This window comes from Dasypus novemcinctus, chromosome 13 (assembly GCF_030445035.2).
Source record: "Dasypus novemcinctus isolate mDasNov1 chromosome 13, mDasNov1.1.hap2, whole genome shotgun sequence".
In the NCBI taxonomy this organism is placed as follows: Eukaryota; Metazoa; Chordata; class Mammalia; order Cingulata; family Dasypodidae; genus Dasypus; species Dasypus novemcinctus.
The window spans coordinates 53,901,702-53,914,270 of NC_080685.1; the positions used below are offsets into that span (position 1 = coordinate 53,901,702).

At 45.9% G+C, this 12,569-nt stretch overlaps 1 protein-coding gene across 1 annotated transcript in view; it reads right to left on the minus strand.

Moving 5' to 3' along the window:
• Positions 1-238: 238 nt before the first annotated feature.
• The window catches only part of TNR (tenascin R), a 440,066-nt gene continuing 427,735 nt past the window's right edge, over positions 239-12,569 (minus strand). The window contains exons 21-23 of the mRNA XM_058310159.2: positions 11,077-11,238; positions 8,971-9,134; positions 239-8,036 (exon numbers count right to left, since the gene is read on the minus strand). Coding sequence (XP_058166142.1) covers positions 7,917-8,036; positions 8,971-9,134; positions 11,077-11,238 — 446 coding nt within the window. The 3' untranslated portion in view covers positions 239-7,916. The remainder of the gene's footprint in view (positions 8,037-8,970; positions 9,135-11,076; positions 11,239-12,569) is intronic.

Sequence of the window (12,569 nt, forward strand, 5' to 3'; positions counted from 1 at the left end):
GAGGAGGAGGAGGTGGGGTCCAGGGGAGGAGGAGGAGGAGTAGGTGGGAAGGGGGAGTGGGGCAGAAGATACACTGAGTGGTCAGGAACCAGGCAGATGGGGACACATGGCAGGAGGACCATCAGGAGGGAGAACAACCTACACAAAAATGGCATAAAGAGAAGACGTTCTGGCAAAAGAGGGCCGGTAAATGCCTAAAGGAGGAAAAGGCAGGTCAGTCATCCAGAAAGGCATGTCATTCCTTCAGGATCTTTTATTAACGTATAGAAAATGTGTTTAAAAAAGGAATTATACAGAGGCCAAAAGCAATCAGGACTAAAAATACTAGTTAACAATGGTTAACAAGCGGAGATCCCAGTCTGAGCTACAGTGCCATGAACAGGTGGGAGAACTTGGTTTTTCCTTTCCCTTCCTCTGTGTTTTATTTGTATTTTAGTTCATTAAAGTGTGCATCACCTGAGGAGTGTGAACTCCATTTTCTTCTTTTTGTCCTTCTTCCAGTCTTTCTTTTAAGTAAATGCTTTTCCAAGCACCTTGTAGCTACAAAGTCAGTAAACTGGTCTTTGTTATTTTTTACCTGAAAAGGCTGTTAAAGGTTAAAATGACAAACTCAAATTTGGAGGGCCTAGAGGATTTGGTGTTTATGATTTCTCAGAACCACCACCCAGAGACCACCAGCCTGAGCTTCAGCTGCTCGAGCCCCAGGTGCTGACTCTCTCAGAGACACCGTGACTTGTTTCGGGGACCGGGAATTCCCAGGGGCTGTGGGAGCATTTCAGGCTGGAAGAACTGGTTGACATGTGTGTGAGTAACTGATAGAAAGGAGGAGCCTGTGGGTTAACAAGAACGGGTTCTTATAGATTCCAAACCTCGATTCTGTGGGACCGTGATTGTGGTGCGTCTAGGGATCGGAGGGCTTGGGTGGTGTTACCGGAGTTGACACAAGAGCACTTGGCTGGCATTTGTGTAGAAACGCAGTGTCTGCTGCTTTTATTCAGAAGGGCTACCTAAGCAGCCCCTCACTGAAAGGTGCCCATCAACAGCAGAGTTATCTCTCATGGAGGCCTCGTTCCTTAAACATTGTTTAAGTAAGGAAAAGAGATTCATTTCTGGAGTTTTGCAGCTAGAAATACTAAATTACCAAGTGTTGGCTAACTTCTTAATTTTCCAAAGTCGTAAAGGGAGCTGAGATGGTAGGCAGCTGTCTTCTTAGCCTCCCTAACCACTGAGGAGTTGGGGCAGGGGGAGGGCAGGTCAGGAGTGAGGAAAAGAAAATAGGGGATAAAGAGATGAATTTGTCCCCTGCCTTTGTCTAACCTTAACTCTGCAAGGCTACTCCTGGAGGTCTAGGAGAGTGTAGCCCAAAGTAGCCTGCAGTCTACTGGTTTTAGCCTAAGAATTTATGTGATATCTGCATTTGATACCATCTGTATTAGCTTAAATATATACTATAACCTTTGCCTTCCAAATTCTGGAGGAAAATTGAGGCTTCAGGAACATGTAACAATTTAATTCTGAAACTTCCCCTTCTCCAATCCAGGCCACATTTTCCAGTATGAGAAGAATGATTTTGGAACATCTCATCTTTTTAGTGTTCGGAGAGAAAGATTCTGCTCTATTCCCCAAGGGGTGGAGTTGGGGAAAGAATGTTTCTTGATCAAAAAGAAAGAAAAGGAACTTCCTGGTTGTTTTTCATTTCTGATGATGAGGTTAGGGGTCTCTTGGAGTAGGTGGCAAAAATAATGCAGAGACCCTCTGTTTTTAGAGGTCAGAGAGGAGAGAGGAGGTTGCATCAGAAGTCCCTTTGTGAGAATATTACCAAAATCCAACATGGCAGCCACTTGGCTAAATAGATGAAAAGGTTGGTATTCTTGTGCATTAACAGAACAAGGACTTGGGGTTTAGACAAAGAGGTTCAGATTATGGCTCTACTGCTTATTAGCTGTGTGACTTTGAGCATGTTACTTAGCATTTTCGTGCCTCCATTTCCTCAGCTGTGAAATGGATAAACCTGCCTCAGATTTGTGGTGAAGTTTCAATAAATAATATATATAAAGCCTCTAACATAGAATCTAGAAAATAGTAGGCATCCAAAAGTATCATTTCCTTTAGTCTTCACTTGGAGAAAGAGTGTGAGAGAGTGAGAACAAGTGTGAGAGAGAGAAAAGCCTGTGCCAGATGGGATCTCAGCTCTGTGACTATTAGCTATGTGAACCTGTACAAGTTGCTTAACCTTTTTGGGCCTCAGTTTCCTTAAGTGTGAAATGAGAGGACTGGATTAGATGTTCTCTAGAGAGCCTTCCAGCTCTGAAGGTGTGTGCCCAGCATTTATCTTTTGAAGGCAATAATGAGCATATTTGTGTTCAATCACAGAGTTAGGATATTAAAAAGCAATACAGGGTCTCCCTGTGGGCTGCTAAACTAGTGATGGAGAGAAAACAGTTATTTTCATCCACGCATTTACCTGCTGGCCATGCTCTCACTTGTGGCTTAGGTATTCCTAGGCTTCCTGTCTGAGTGGCTTCTTTCTCAGAGGAAGATGCTTGCCCTGTCTCACATGAGCCCATGAGACCAATGAGCCAATGCCAAAAACTGGGAGAGCCAACTCATGAGGCTGAAAGCGTTCAATGTTTCTGAACTGAAATTTAACAATAGCCCAGCTTCACAACCCTGGCAATAAGGAGCTGTTTTATTAAGTTAACAAAAGGAGTAGAACTTGTCTGAGGAACAAAAGCTGTGTTATTTAGATGCTCTGCAACAGCCTTATTAAGCTCAAGGAAGGAGAGAGGATTTCCAGTTTAGAGAAAATGTAACACTGTCCAAAGACTGTGAGGTTTGCCAAGGACATTTGGGCAATGAAGTGCTGCAGGTGCAATGAAGTCATGCTTCAGGCAAGGGGTGACCTTGAAAAATTAATCAGAAATGCTGGAGATGACAAATCAGGCTTGTTACTGCTGTGGAAGAAAAAAAGTGAAATCCAGGCAAATAAAGTCCCTTGCTTCTCATTTTTCACATAACAGTGAGCCGCTGGTGCCTTAGATTTTCCTTGTCTAATGGGAGCTCTGGTGGGATTTGGAGACCAGAACTCATGGAGCAAATGTGGGCCCCCTGATCCTGACCCCTCATGCCTGTTCTCTGCATTTTTAGTGCAGGGCCATCAGTAGAAGGTCTGTTTTAATCTCTAGTGATCCATCAGCTTCTTAGTCTGTTTTGTTTTGTTTTACTTTATTTTCTGTGAGGAACACAGAACTGGCATAAGCAAATGCAGTGTGGATACAATTAGAATGAACCAGAGTCATATTTTCAAATTGGACCTGAATCTACACCAATACATCCTCTTGAAGCATAGTGGATTTTTTTCCTACTTGCTTTGAGGGGTTTTCTTTTGGCCTGTGAATGCTCATCTCCAAAATGCTCTCCAAAAATGTTTTAGTATTCTTGAGGTAGACTTTATTGCATCTGTGTGGGGATAGATTTTGGAAGAAGCAAAAGTTTAAGTGAACATTTGAGCAAAGATCTTCAGAAATGTGGCCGAAGGACCTTGAGGTTCTGCCGAGAGGCTATAGGGACAAACCAGAAGCCAGCCTGGGGCTTGCCTTTCCCTGTAGCACAGAACTCACCTGTTGCTGTGACCTGGATGAAGAGACTACTGAGGTACATTAGGTGGAGCTAAGTGTCCAGCGCTTGGGAATTGGAACTGTGAGAAAGAGGCAGAAAGTGCCCTAACTTTACAGACCCATGCATGCCAGGCTCTTACAACCTTGGCAAGTTTCAGGCAAGTAAAGTCAAATTAGCCTACCTTCCATGGGATTGTTGAAAGTGAACTAAAATGTGAATCTTTTAGAGGCTCCCTATTAAAGTTTTAAGAGTGGATAATGAGGGATTGGATGTAGCTCAAGTACTTGAGTGCCTGCTTCCCATGGATGAACCACCTTTCACTGGGGAGCAGATGTTTGAACATCAGTGTTTGAACACCTGCTTCCCATGTACCAGGTCCTGGGTTCAATCCTTGGTACTTTTAAAAAAAAAAGGGTGGCTAGTGAGATGCAAGTAGAGGTGGAAATCAGCCCCCTTGTGGAGGGAAAGAAATGGAAATAAGAAATTAAAATTGAATAGGAGTCTGGTGATAAGGAAGCAAGCTCTAGAAAAGCAGATTTCCTGGATAAGTGGCTCCACCTTTCCTGAAATTTGGGGTGGAGGTTAAAAAGAAAAATTATTTTCTTGCTCCAGGAGTATTTGCAAATCAGGGTCACAGCTAGTCCATTTCAATCCACTCAGCTTGGCACATCCACTGTGCTTACAGGTTCTAGTTTTCTCCAGAGGAAAGGACAAAGGCCAGTTACTGGGACAAAGAGGAACTCACAAAGCCTTTCTCAATGGATCCTCCCAAAGGAATCCTTTGAGAAGATTCTGTAATGAACTTTTGTCCCTTAATCTACACTTCTAGTCTCCGACTGGACTTTTAAAATAAAAATGTGATTAGGATTGTTTGGTTTGGCATTGAGCTCATTGGCAACATTGGTTTTTCAGGGTTTCCTTTGATGTGACAGTTTTCAGTCTGCAGGGAGCTGGTGGGCTTTCAAGTGGAAAGAAATAGGGTGTTAGGGGTCTGGGAGGTCTTAGCGGTAGCTGGGTAGGTTAGGGTGGAATTGAATATTTGGTGGAAATGTGCTCTGCATTTCCAGAAAAACCAACTTTTTGCTCTTTGACAATCAGTCTCCTGTGCAAACCTGTTGGCAAGTTTTCTGGGTCCTGGTTTGGCTTGAATTCTCCTGGAAACCTGGGGGGACTTGCTCTTCTCAGTCCCCACAGAGGGTTCCAGTTTGTGGCTGGGTGTTGTGAGCACCACCTGGTGGTCATACCTAGAAAGTCCCATCCCCCACTGAAGCTGGGTCTGAAATCCGCTGGGCTGGCTTTCAAAGCAGGAGTTTTCCACAGAATGCTTTGTCTCCCTCAACCCCATCCTCACGACACTTCCTTAACCACCAGAGATAACACTGAGGAATGGGAGTTTAATATATTGGCAAACTATCCTTATGTATTTATCTGATGGAGAAGTACAAAAAGGAGAAACTGTCCAAGTCTTGGGTCCAGGCAGTGCGTCCACTTGCAGTCACTGATTGTTGGTTGGTTGGTTTGTCTGAGTAGATATCCTGATGTGTCTGCAGTGAAACTGCCTTCTGGGCAGGGCCCACTTCTCTTCCTCTTGAGTACCCTGGGTGGAGCTTTGCTGCGCTTAGGGTGGGTGCTTTGTAAATGTTGCTTACTGAACCCTTTTTTGGGAAACACACGTTTGGAGGAGCAGGGGAAGCAGGGGTGAGTGAGTAACGTTAAGAGGCTTTGAGTCAAGTTGACCCTGGGCCTTGGGGAGAGAGTGGGGCAATGGCTCCTCTTAAAAATGGTGAAAACTAGTGAAAAAATCACTCTGCTTAATACAAGGAATCTATAAATCCTTTTATAGAGGGTTGGGTGAGCTGATCTTTGAAGTCTCTTTCTTGCTTTAAAATTCTCTAAAACAAATCCAGGAAATGCCATGGATGCTATTTATAAAAATGTTCCATAGGGTACAATGCTCCAATAAATGGAAGGTTTTAGTTTCCATTGATGTTCCTTGACTTTCACCTGAATTGACAAAACGAAGATTCAATCATTTTCCATTTCAGTTCCCTTGATGAGGTGGGCTGTACTGGCACCACCCAGGTCCTTGGACTCTGCTTCTACAGATAAAATGAATTCAGCCTCTTACGTGCCATTATCTTTTCTGCAATGCTTTTTTCATGTGTGTGTTTTGCTTATGACTTTTAAATCTTTCTCTCTCTCTCCCTCCCTCCTTCCATTTCTTCCTTCCTCCCTTCCCTCTCTCCCCTTCCTTTTTAGTAAAGCAGGAATCCTGATGAATTTCCATTTCTGAAGTGTGTTCTCTCACCGATGCCAATTTCTACTCAGAATTACAGATCATAGACAAGTATTATTGAATGTCAGAGCTGAAAACGGTCTTAGAAATCCTTCCACTTTAACTTCGTATCAACCAGTGAGGAAACTGAGGCCCAGAGAGGTGAAACAACCTACCCAACGTCAAATAGCTAGCAAAATGGTAGAGGTGGGGCTGTACCCCAGCCCCCAAGGCCTTGTTCAGCAAGTTTTTACAATCCATTGCTGTTCTACTCTCCAGCTGAGTCTTATTTAATGTATATGTTTCCTGAAAGGATGTTTCCGTTTCCTCCCCCTCTGCTAGTTTTTTGGTAGCCTGTGGTGAAAATGCCAGCTACATTGTTTGGCATCAGTTATGCCAGTCGCATCAACGTCCGTAACAGTGGACAAGGTCTGGAAGGCTGGCTGAGGAGGGGATCACCTACAGCAAATAGCAGGCTGACTTCACCCTCATAAAACCAGGAGCACGATTATCTGCCCAAACGACTGCCCCTTCCTGGTTATTAAAACTTGGTTAGATTGTGGATGTTTCCATTTAAAAATTGCCAGCTTTCAGGTTCCTCCAGTAACTGGTCAGAAATGTTCAAAATGCCTCAATTTCCCAGAAAGCAGACCTGGTGATTCAAGGAATAAGGGAGGAAAGGGAGAAGGCAGCCAGGGATACTGGGCCTGGATTTTAGCAGATGCTGCAGGGATGGTTCCAGCCAGCATTTGATTTGGAGAAGTTGAAAGGTCAAGGTTTCTAGAGCTTCCAATTCTCCTGGGCTTAAAAATCAAATCATGTTAGTGAGACAGCACATCTCATAAAATGGGAGATAGGTCCACAGTTCTCCCCTCTTCACCTTTGGATTTCTAGATGTAATTTCCTCTGGCACTTTTCATTTTCCTCCCAAAGGCAGAATAATAAAAGAAGATGGAGAAAGCCTTCTATGGTCTTACGTCATTAAGGGGTCTTTCCTGTTTCCTCCAGGACAAAAAAAAAAGAAAAAGAATAAAAAAGAAAAAAAAAGTCCAAAAAAACCCCACCACTTTCCAGAGATTATCAACTAGGGAAATAGCTGGCTGGTTATATAACTTCTTCTTCTGACTCTAATTAAGCCACTCACACTAAAGAGAGTCTGTCTAGAGACAGAAATGAGGCATTCAGTTTGCAATTCAGAAAAAAACAACAACAAAAAACAACACATGAAAAATGGGACCAGAAATAGAGAAAATAATCCCAGATAAGACCTGTGTTCCCACGGGCCCTGTAATTGTCATGCCGGTGCCCTGGTTTCTCTTCCTTCTGTCCTTTTCTCAGTGCCTACCCCAAAGTCCAGGAGGTGGCAGTGCCTTGGCAACTGGATTCCAAAATGGTGTTTGGACTTATGGGATTGGGGTAGTTAGGGCAGGATGACAAGTAGGCTGGAAAAGAGGCTGCTACTCTTGGAGAGACAACAGAAGACACTGGGTAGTAAGAGTGTCAAAAGTTGAGGCTCTTTGACCCATTCAAAAGGGCTTGGGTTGTTGGGACAGGGAGCACTTGATCTGTTTCCTCTTAAGGGGAGCTTTTGGCAAAACTCTCTTGCTGAAGCTTCTTTTCTGGGCTGGTGTGAGAACCTGGCCATCAAAGGCAGTGACCAGGTTAGAAATGCCTGGAAGGTGAAGGCCATCACAGAAGGAGGACAGGAAAAACAGGCGCCATGCCTGTCACCATAAGCATCTGCGCTCCAGGAGTTGACTTTGGGTTGGTCTTTAAGAGACCCTCCCCCATTTCCCCCATGGAAAGAAGGTCAGGATGATTGGGTAGGGGGGAGAATGGAGGTGGAGTGCCACCTGGGGCAGCAGAAACCGTGAGCGGCTGCACTTTGCTTATTCTTGCTACATCTCTGCTTCCTTCAAACACTCAATATTTTGCAAAATACATTAACATTACCCCCTTGTTTCATATTATAAAATACAAACAAATGACAGAAAAGGTCAGTTGGCTCGAGGCTGCCCTCTGCTCAGAACTGTAAGGACCGCCGTTTCCTCCCTGCCACGAGAGGGTGACTGTAGGGGCGCATCTTCATTTCCACAAAGGGGATGGAGAACTCGTGGCCTTTCCAGTGGTACCAGTTGATCCCCTGGGCAGGAGAAAGACAAGGAGATCAGATCAAGCTTCCCTCCAATGGAACACTCAGCTTGAAAAGAAAGGGAATGATGGGAGCAGGGAATCCAGGATGTGGATTTAGTCATTTCCCATTAATATGAGCCTCTGTGCCCGAGTTCCCAATAAGGTGAAGGGAGCAATGTATTTTTCCCAGCTTTCCCCTTAAACATGCTTGTGGCTTGGGTCTTTATTGGGAATAGGTTATAGTTTGTTTCTTATTGCTAGTTTTAAGTTTTTGGCTTTCAGGAGTTGCATGCATCAGAAGGCAGTGGTGAATTTCAAAATTCCAGGAGTGTGGGAGCATTTTGCAGAAGGAAATGATGTTTGACTGCTCATTTCTGATGAGAGACCCTGGCAGTTTTCACCCTGAGTCTCTGGTGACCAGCCGTCCTGGTGTGCCCAGGACTGAGGGGTTCCCCAGATGTGGGCTTTTCAATGCTAAAACTGGGAGAGCTCCAGGTGAACCAGAATGCGTTGGTCGCCCTATTCACACAGCCTGGCCTATGGACTTGGAGTCCAGTGGGGGAAAATCATCCTATGTACACTGCTATTTCTGATCACTGGTCTCCCTGGGCCCTTCTTGGGATGAAATTGGGCCTGTGAGATTGTCGCCAGAATTGATGTGCTCTCAAATGGCATGCAACTGGCTGTTGGGAAGCTGCTCTGGATGAATTCTAGCTCCTGGGGCCAGATGATTTCCTTTTCTTCCTCTGGCTTCTACTCTGTCCTGCCCTATCTAGTGTCTGCATTACTCTTCTCTTCATGGCAGTCCTTTCTAAAGAATCTGAGAATCTCCTTTAAAAAGAGAAATGTAAAGCTCACGTGCACATTTAAAACCCAAAGCTAAGGGACCGTGCATGGGCTCCGCAGCTCTGGGTCATGAAAAGCAATGGCAGAGCTTTGCCTACCTGACTATGCCGGGACTCCCCATATTTCCCATTGAGGTTGGTCCGGTGGCAGTTCTTATACCACCAAGCCCCTTTGTAGGACATGGCACAGTTGGTAACTGCAACATCATTGTCTCTGTCCTCTGTGGAAAAAGGGCGTCCCTGATGATAGCTGAGAGAGTCCCCTGGAAAAAGAAGATACATTCGTGAACCTGTCTGATTTGTCACTCCTTTATCAGGATTTTTTTGACATTTACTCACTGCTAATAAACCTAGTCTCCACTAATGGGACCTTCCACTTACTTTCCCGTTTTCACCTAGTTCATCAGCCTGGCTATACTGAACTTTCACTCCATCTTACACATTAGGGTCCACTACTACCATGTTGGTCTCTCCAACCTGCTTCCTCATTCCCCCAACCTTTAACTCAGAACTATGTCCATTCACTCCCATCTCACCACCCACTTCCTCCAGGCACACACTGGGACACAGAACATTTGTAGCTCTGTCTCCAGGGCAGGTAGTGATGAGCCATGCAGAGTTGGGCCATTCTGGGTCTCCACTGTCCAGCATCAGCCTGGCCTTCTCCATGGCTTATCAGTCCTGGGCAGACCATACCCCAAATCCCATGTTTAGGACTTGGTGCCACCCTTTAAGAGAGACATCAGCAAACCAGTTCCTGTCTATAGGAAACAAGATGATGAAAAATCATAACCATGTTGAGGAGAAGGAGTTGGGAGAACTGGGGCTGTGGCCCGGGGAAGAGCTGGCTTGAAGGGCAAGAGAAGACTCGTGATCACCGTCTCCAGGTATTTGATGAGCTATTGAGTAAAAAACAAATAATAAACTCTGTGGTAAACATGAGGATTAGTAGGTGGAGACTCTAAAGAGGCATATTTACCTAAATATATGAAGAGAAACTATCTAAAAATTAGAGCTGTTCATAAATAAAATGGATTGATCAACTTCTAGCATGCCAGCATGAGAAGCTCTGCTGACTCACTTCCCAGTGGGTCACCAGTGAAACTATTAAAAATTATTTTAAAAAGCAACCATAGGAAATATCCCTATAGCTTTCCCGGCACAATCTTAGGGAGTGGATTGAATCAGGTGATTTTTGCCATGATTTACTTTGGCATCTTAATACATTCCATTTCAATGGCTATTTTATGTCCAATGTGTGGCAAATTGGATCTTTTGTTGGGGGTACTTTAGGATGGTCTGAGTGCCTTTGGAAATAAGTATGAAAAGAAACAAAGGAAAATGTGTCTTCTCTTGGCATTAACCATACCTGGCTGAGAAGAGAAACCACTGAACATATACAGTAATCGGAAGGGTAATACCTTGGGGCTTTTAATTCCAATAAGGATGAAAACGTTGCTAATATTATACACCTGCACTTAGCCCTAAACTTAGCGCTAACGAAAGAACTAACAGTTCCATGTACCAAATGGTACCATCTTTGAGAGAGAGGTTTTGTGAAAGGTTTGAAACAGACCTTAGTAGACATGTGTAGTGAAACATCATAAAAATCTATACAGAAAACACAACCACACGTGTGGTTCTCCTGAAGGAATGAAAAGAGAGGTGGCAAAGGAGAAACAGGTAAGTGGAGTCCTTGGTTCCTTTGTGGGCTGTCGTGATGACTGCTGATGGGACATCTCAGAGGATGGAGGAATTGGCCCTATTTGTCCATAATTTAAAGATAGTTTCCTAAGATGTCATTGCAGGGGAAACTTCTACTCAGAAAATAGATGATTATGCTCTCTCTGGATAAGAGCCCATATTGATTAATCTAGACAAGAAAAACAATCCTTTATCCTCACATTGCACTTCGTGATTTTTAACTCTAAAAGCCCTTTCACTGCTTTTAGCTCATTTTTCCCCCTGACAATTCTGTGAAGCAGGGCAGGCATTAGTCTTACAATTTTCCAGATGAGAAAACCGAAGTCCTGAGGCCTTGGATTCAGGTCAGGCGAGTGGTTAGAGCAGTGATTCCCGGCCCTCCACCCCGTCGCTGGCTGGCCCAGAACTCGGGACCTGTGGGGGCCGCTCAGACCTGGGATGTGGGGGCCTGGCCCTGCTGCCCACCCTCTGCCATAGCGTCTGCTCAGGGGCAAAAGGTACCCGCCGTGCCGTTGTAGCCTCCTATGCGGAGCTTGTACAGGCTCCTGCCGTCCTCGACAGAGAACTTGTCGTAGTGGGCAAAGGCAGCCTCCTGGCCGTCGCGCATGTCCACGCGCAGCTCGTAGCGGCCCTGGGACGTGATCCTGTGTATGTTGTCCAGCCCTGGGGAGAAGAGCAGAGAATGCCGTGAAGAGGCCCCGGACAGCTTCAGCGATGGGAGCGGGAATGCCAGAGGGCCCTCAGAACACGTTCCGGGGAGGGGAAAGGGGGCCAGGTTTTCGCAGCCCGTCCCAGGTAGTTATGGCTATGCTCTGGCAGACTCCAAGTTTCTTGCTGCAAAAGGCCAGGACGAAGAGAGATTGGAGCATTGCCGCCCACCACCCCTTGGCTGAGCAGTGAAAGAAGCCAGCACCAATGCGCTCATGGCTCTATTCATGTGAAAGTCTGGAACAGGGAGAGCTACAAAGCAGAGACTAGTGGTTACTTAGGGCTGGGGGTGGGTAGGGGAATAAGGCAATGACAGCCAGAAGGTACAGGACTTCTTCCTGAGGTGCCGAAACCGTCCTAAAATCAAGTGCGATGATGGCTGCACACCTCTGTGGGTATGTGAAAACTATTGAGTTGTACACTTTAATTGGGTGAACCGTGTGATATGTGAGTTGTAGCTTAGAAAAGCTGCTAAACAAACAACAAAAGGCCAGCACAGTCTTGCTGATGTGTTCCTGGCTCAGGCCAGGTCGGGGTCCTCTAGTCTTGACCTGGTAACTGACAAGCCCTGAGCCTTGGGATTCCCTGCCCTGTCCCCAGCACCTTCTGCCCCAACCACGGTGTTCGAGGAAAATGGCAAGAGGACTTGCGTGGATGTGACTCCTTTGGTTTGCGTCATAGGGTAGGGAGCAAGAGGGAGAACCGCTGTCAGCAGTTTAGAGCAGGCCCGAGGGGTCCAGGGGACCTCCTGTAGCCTGTGAAGAGGGCTCTGCCCACAGTTCATAATGCTGGTCCCCTTCTCGCAGCCCCAGCCCTCCTGGGGCTCCCACAGCCAGGTCAGAGACTCGGCTCAGACTCCTGCCTCCAGCTCCTTCTTCTCTAATCTACCTGCTATACCTTGCACAACCACCTCTCCTGTAATCACCTGCTCTCTCCTGTGGCCTCTAAGCTGGTCTAATTGAGGCTTGAAAGGTACAGAGCTTGAGAGACCCTTAACTAGTTGGTGGCTGCATCCCCCAGCTTCTAGAATGTTTAGCTGCTGATAACTCAGCTGCTTCCCCATCTGGACAATTGCTCTTGGCGAAACGGGGATCATTTCACCCCTGGAGAAGGCTCTCCACCCCCCACCCCCATGCCTAGGGGCAGACCTTGGTCAGTGACTGATGTGGGGGCTACAAAAGCCAGCCCCTGTGTCCCAGTGAGGACCAGCTCTGAGGTACAATTCACGCTCACCGCTTCCTTTGGGATCAGACTGAAATAGTCTCTGGCAGAGACTACATTTTTGC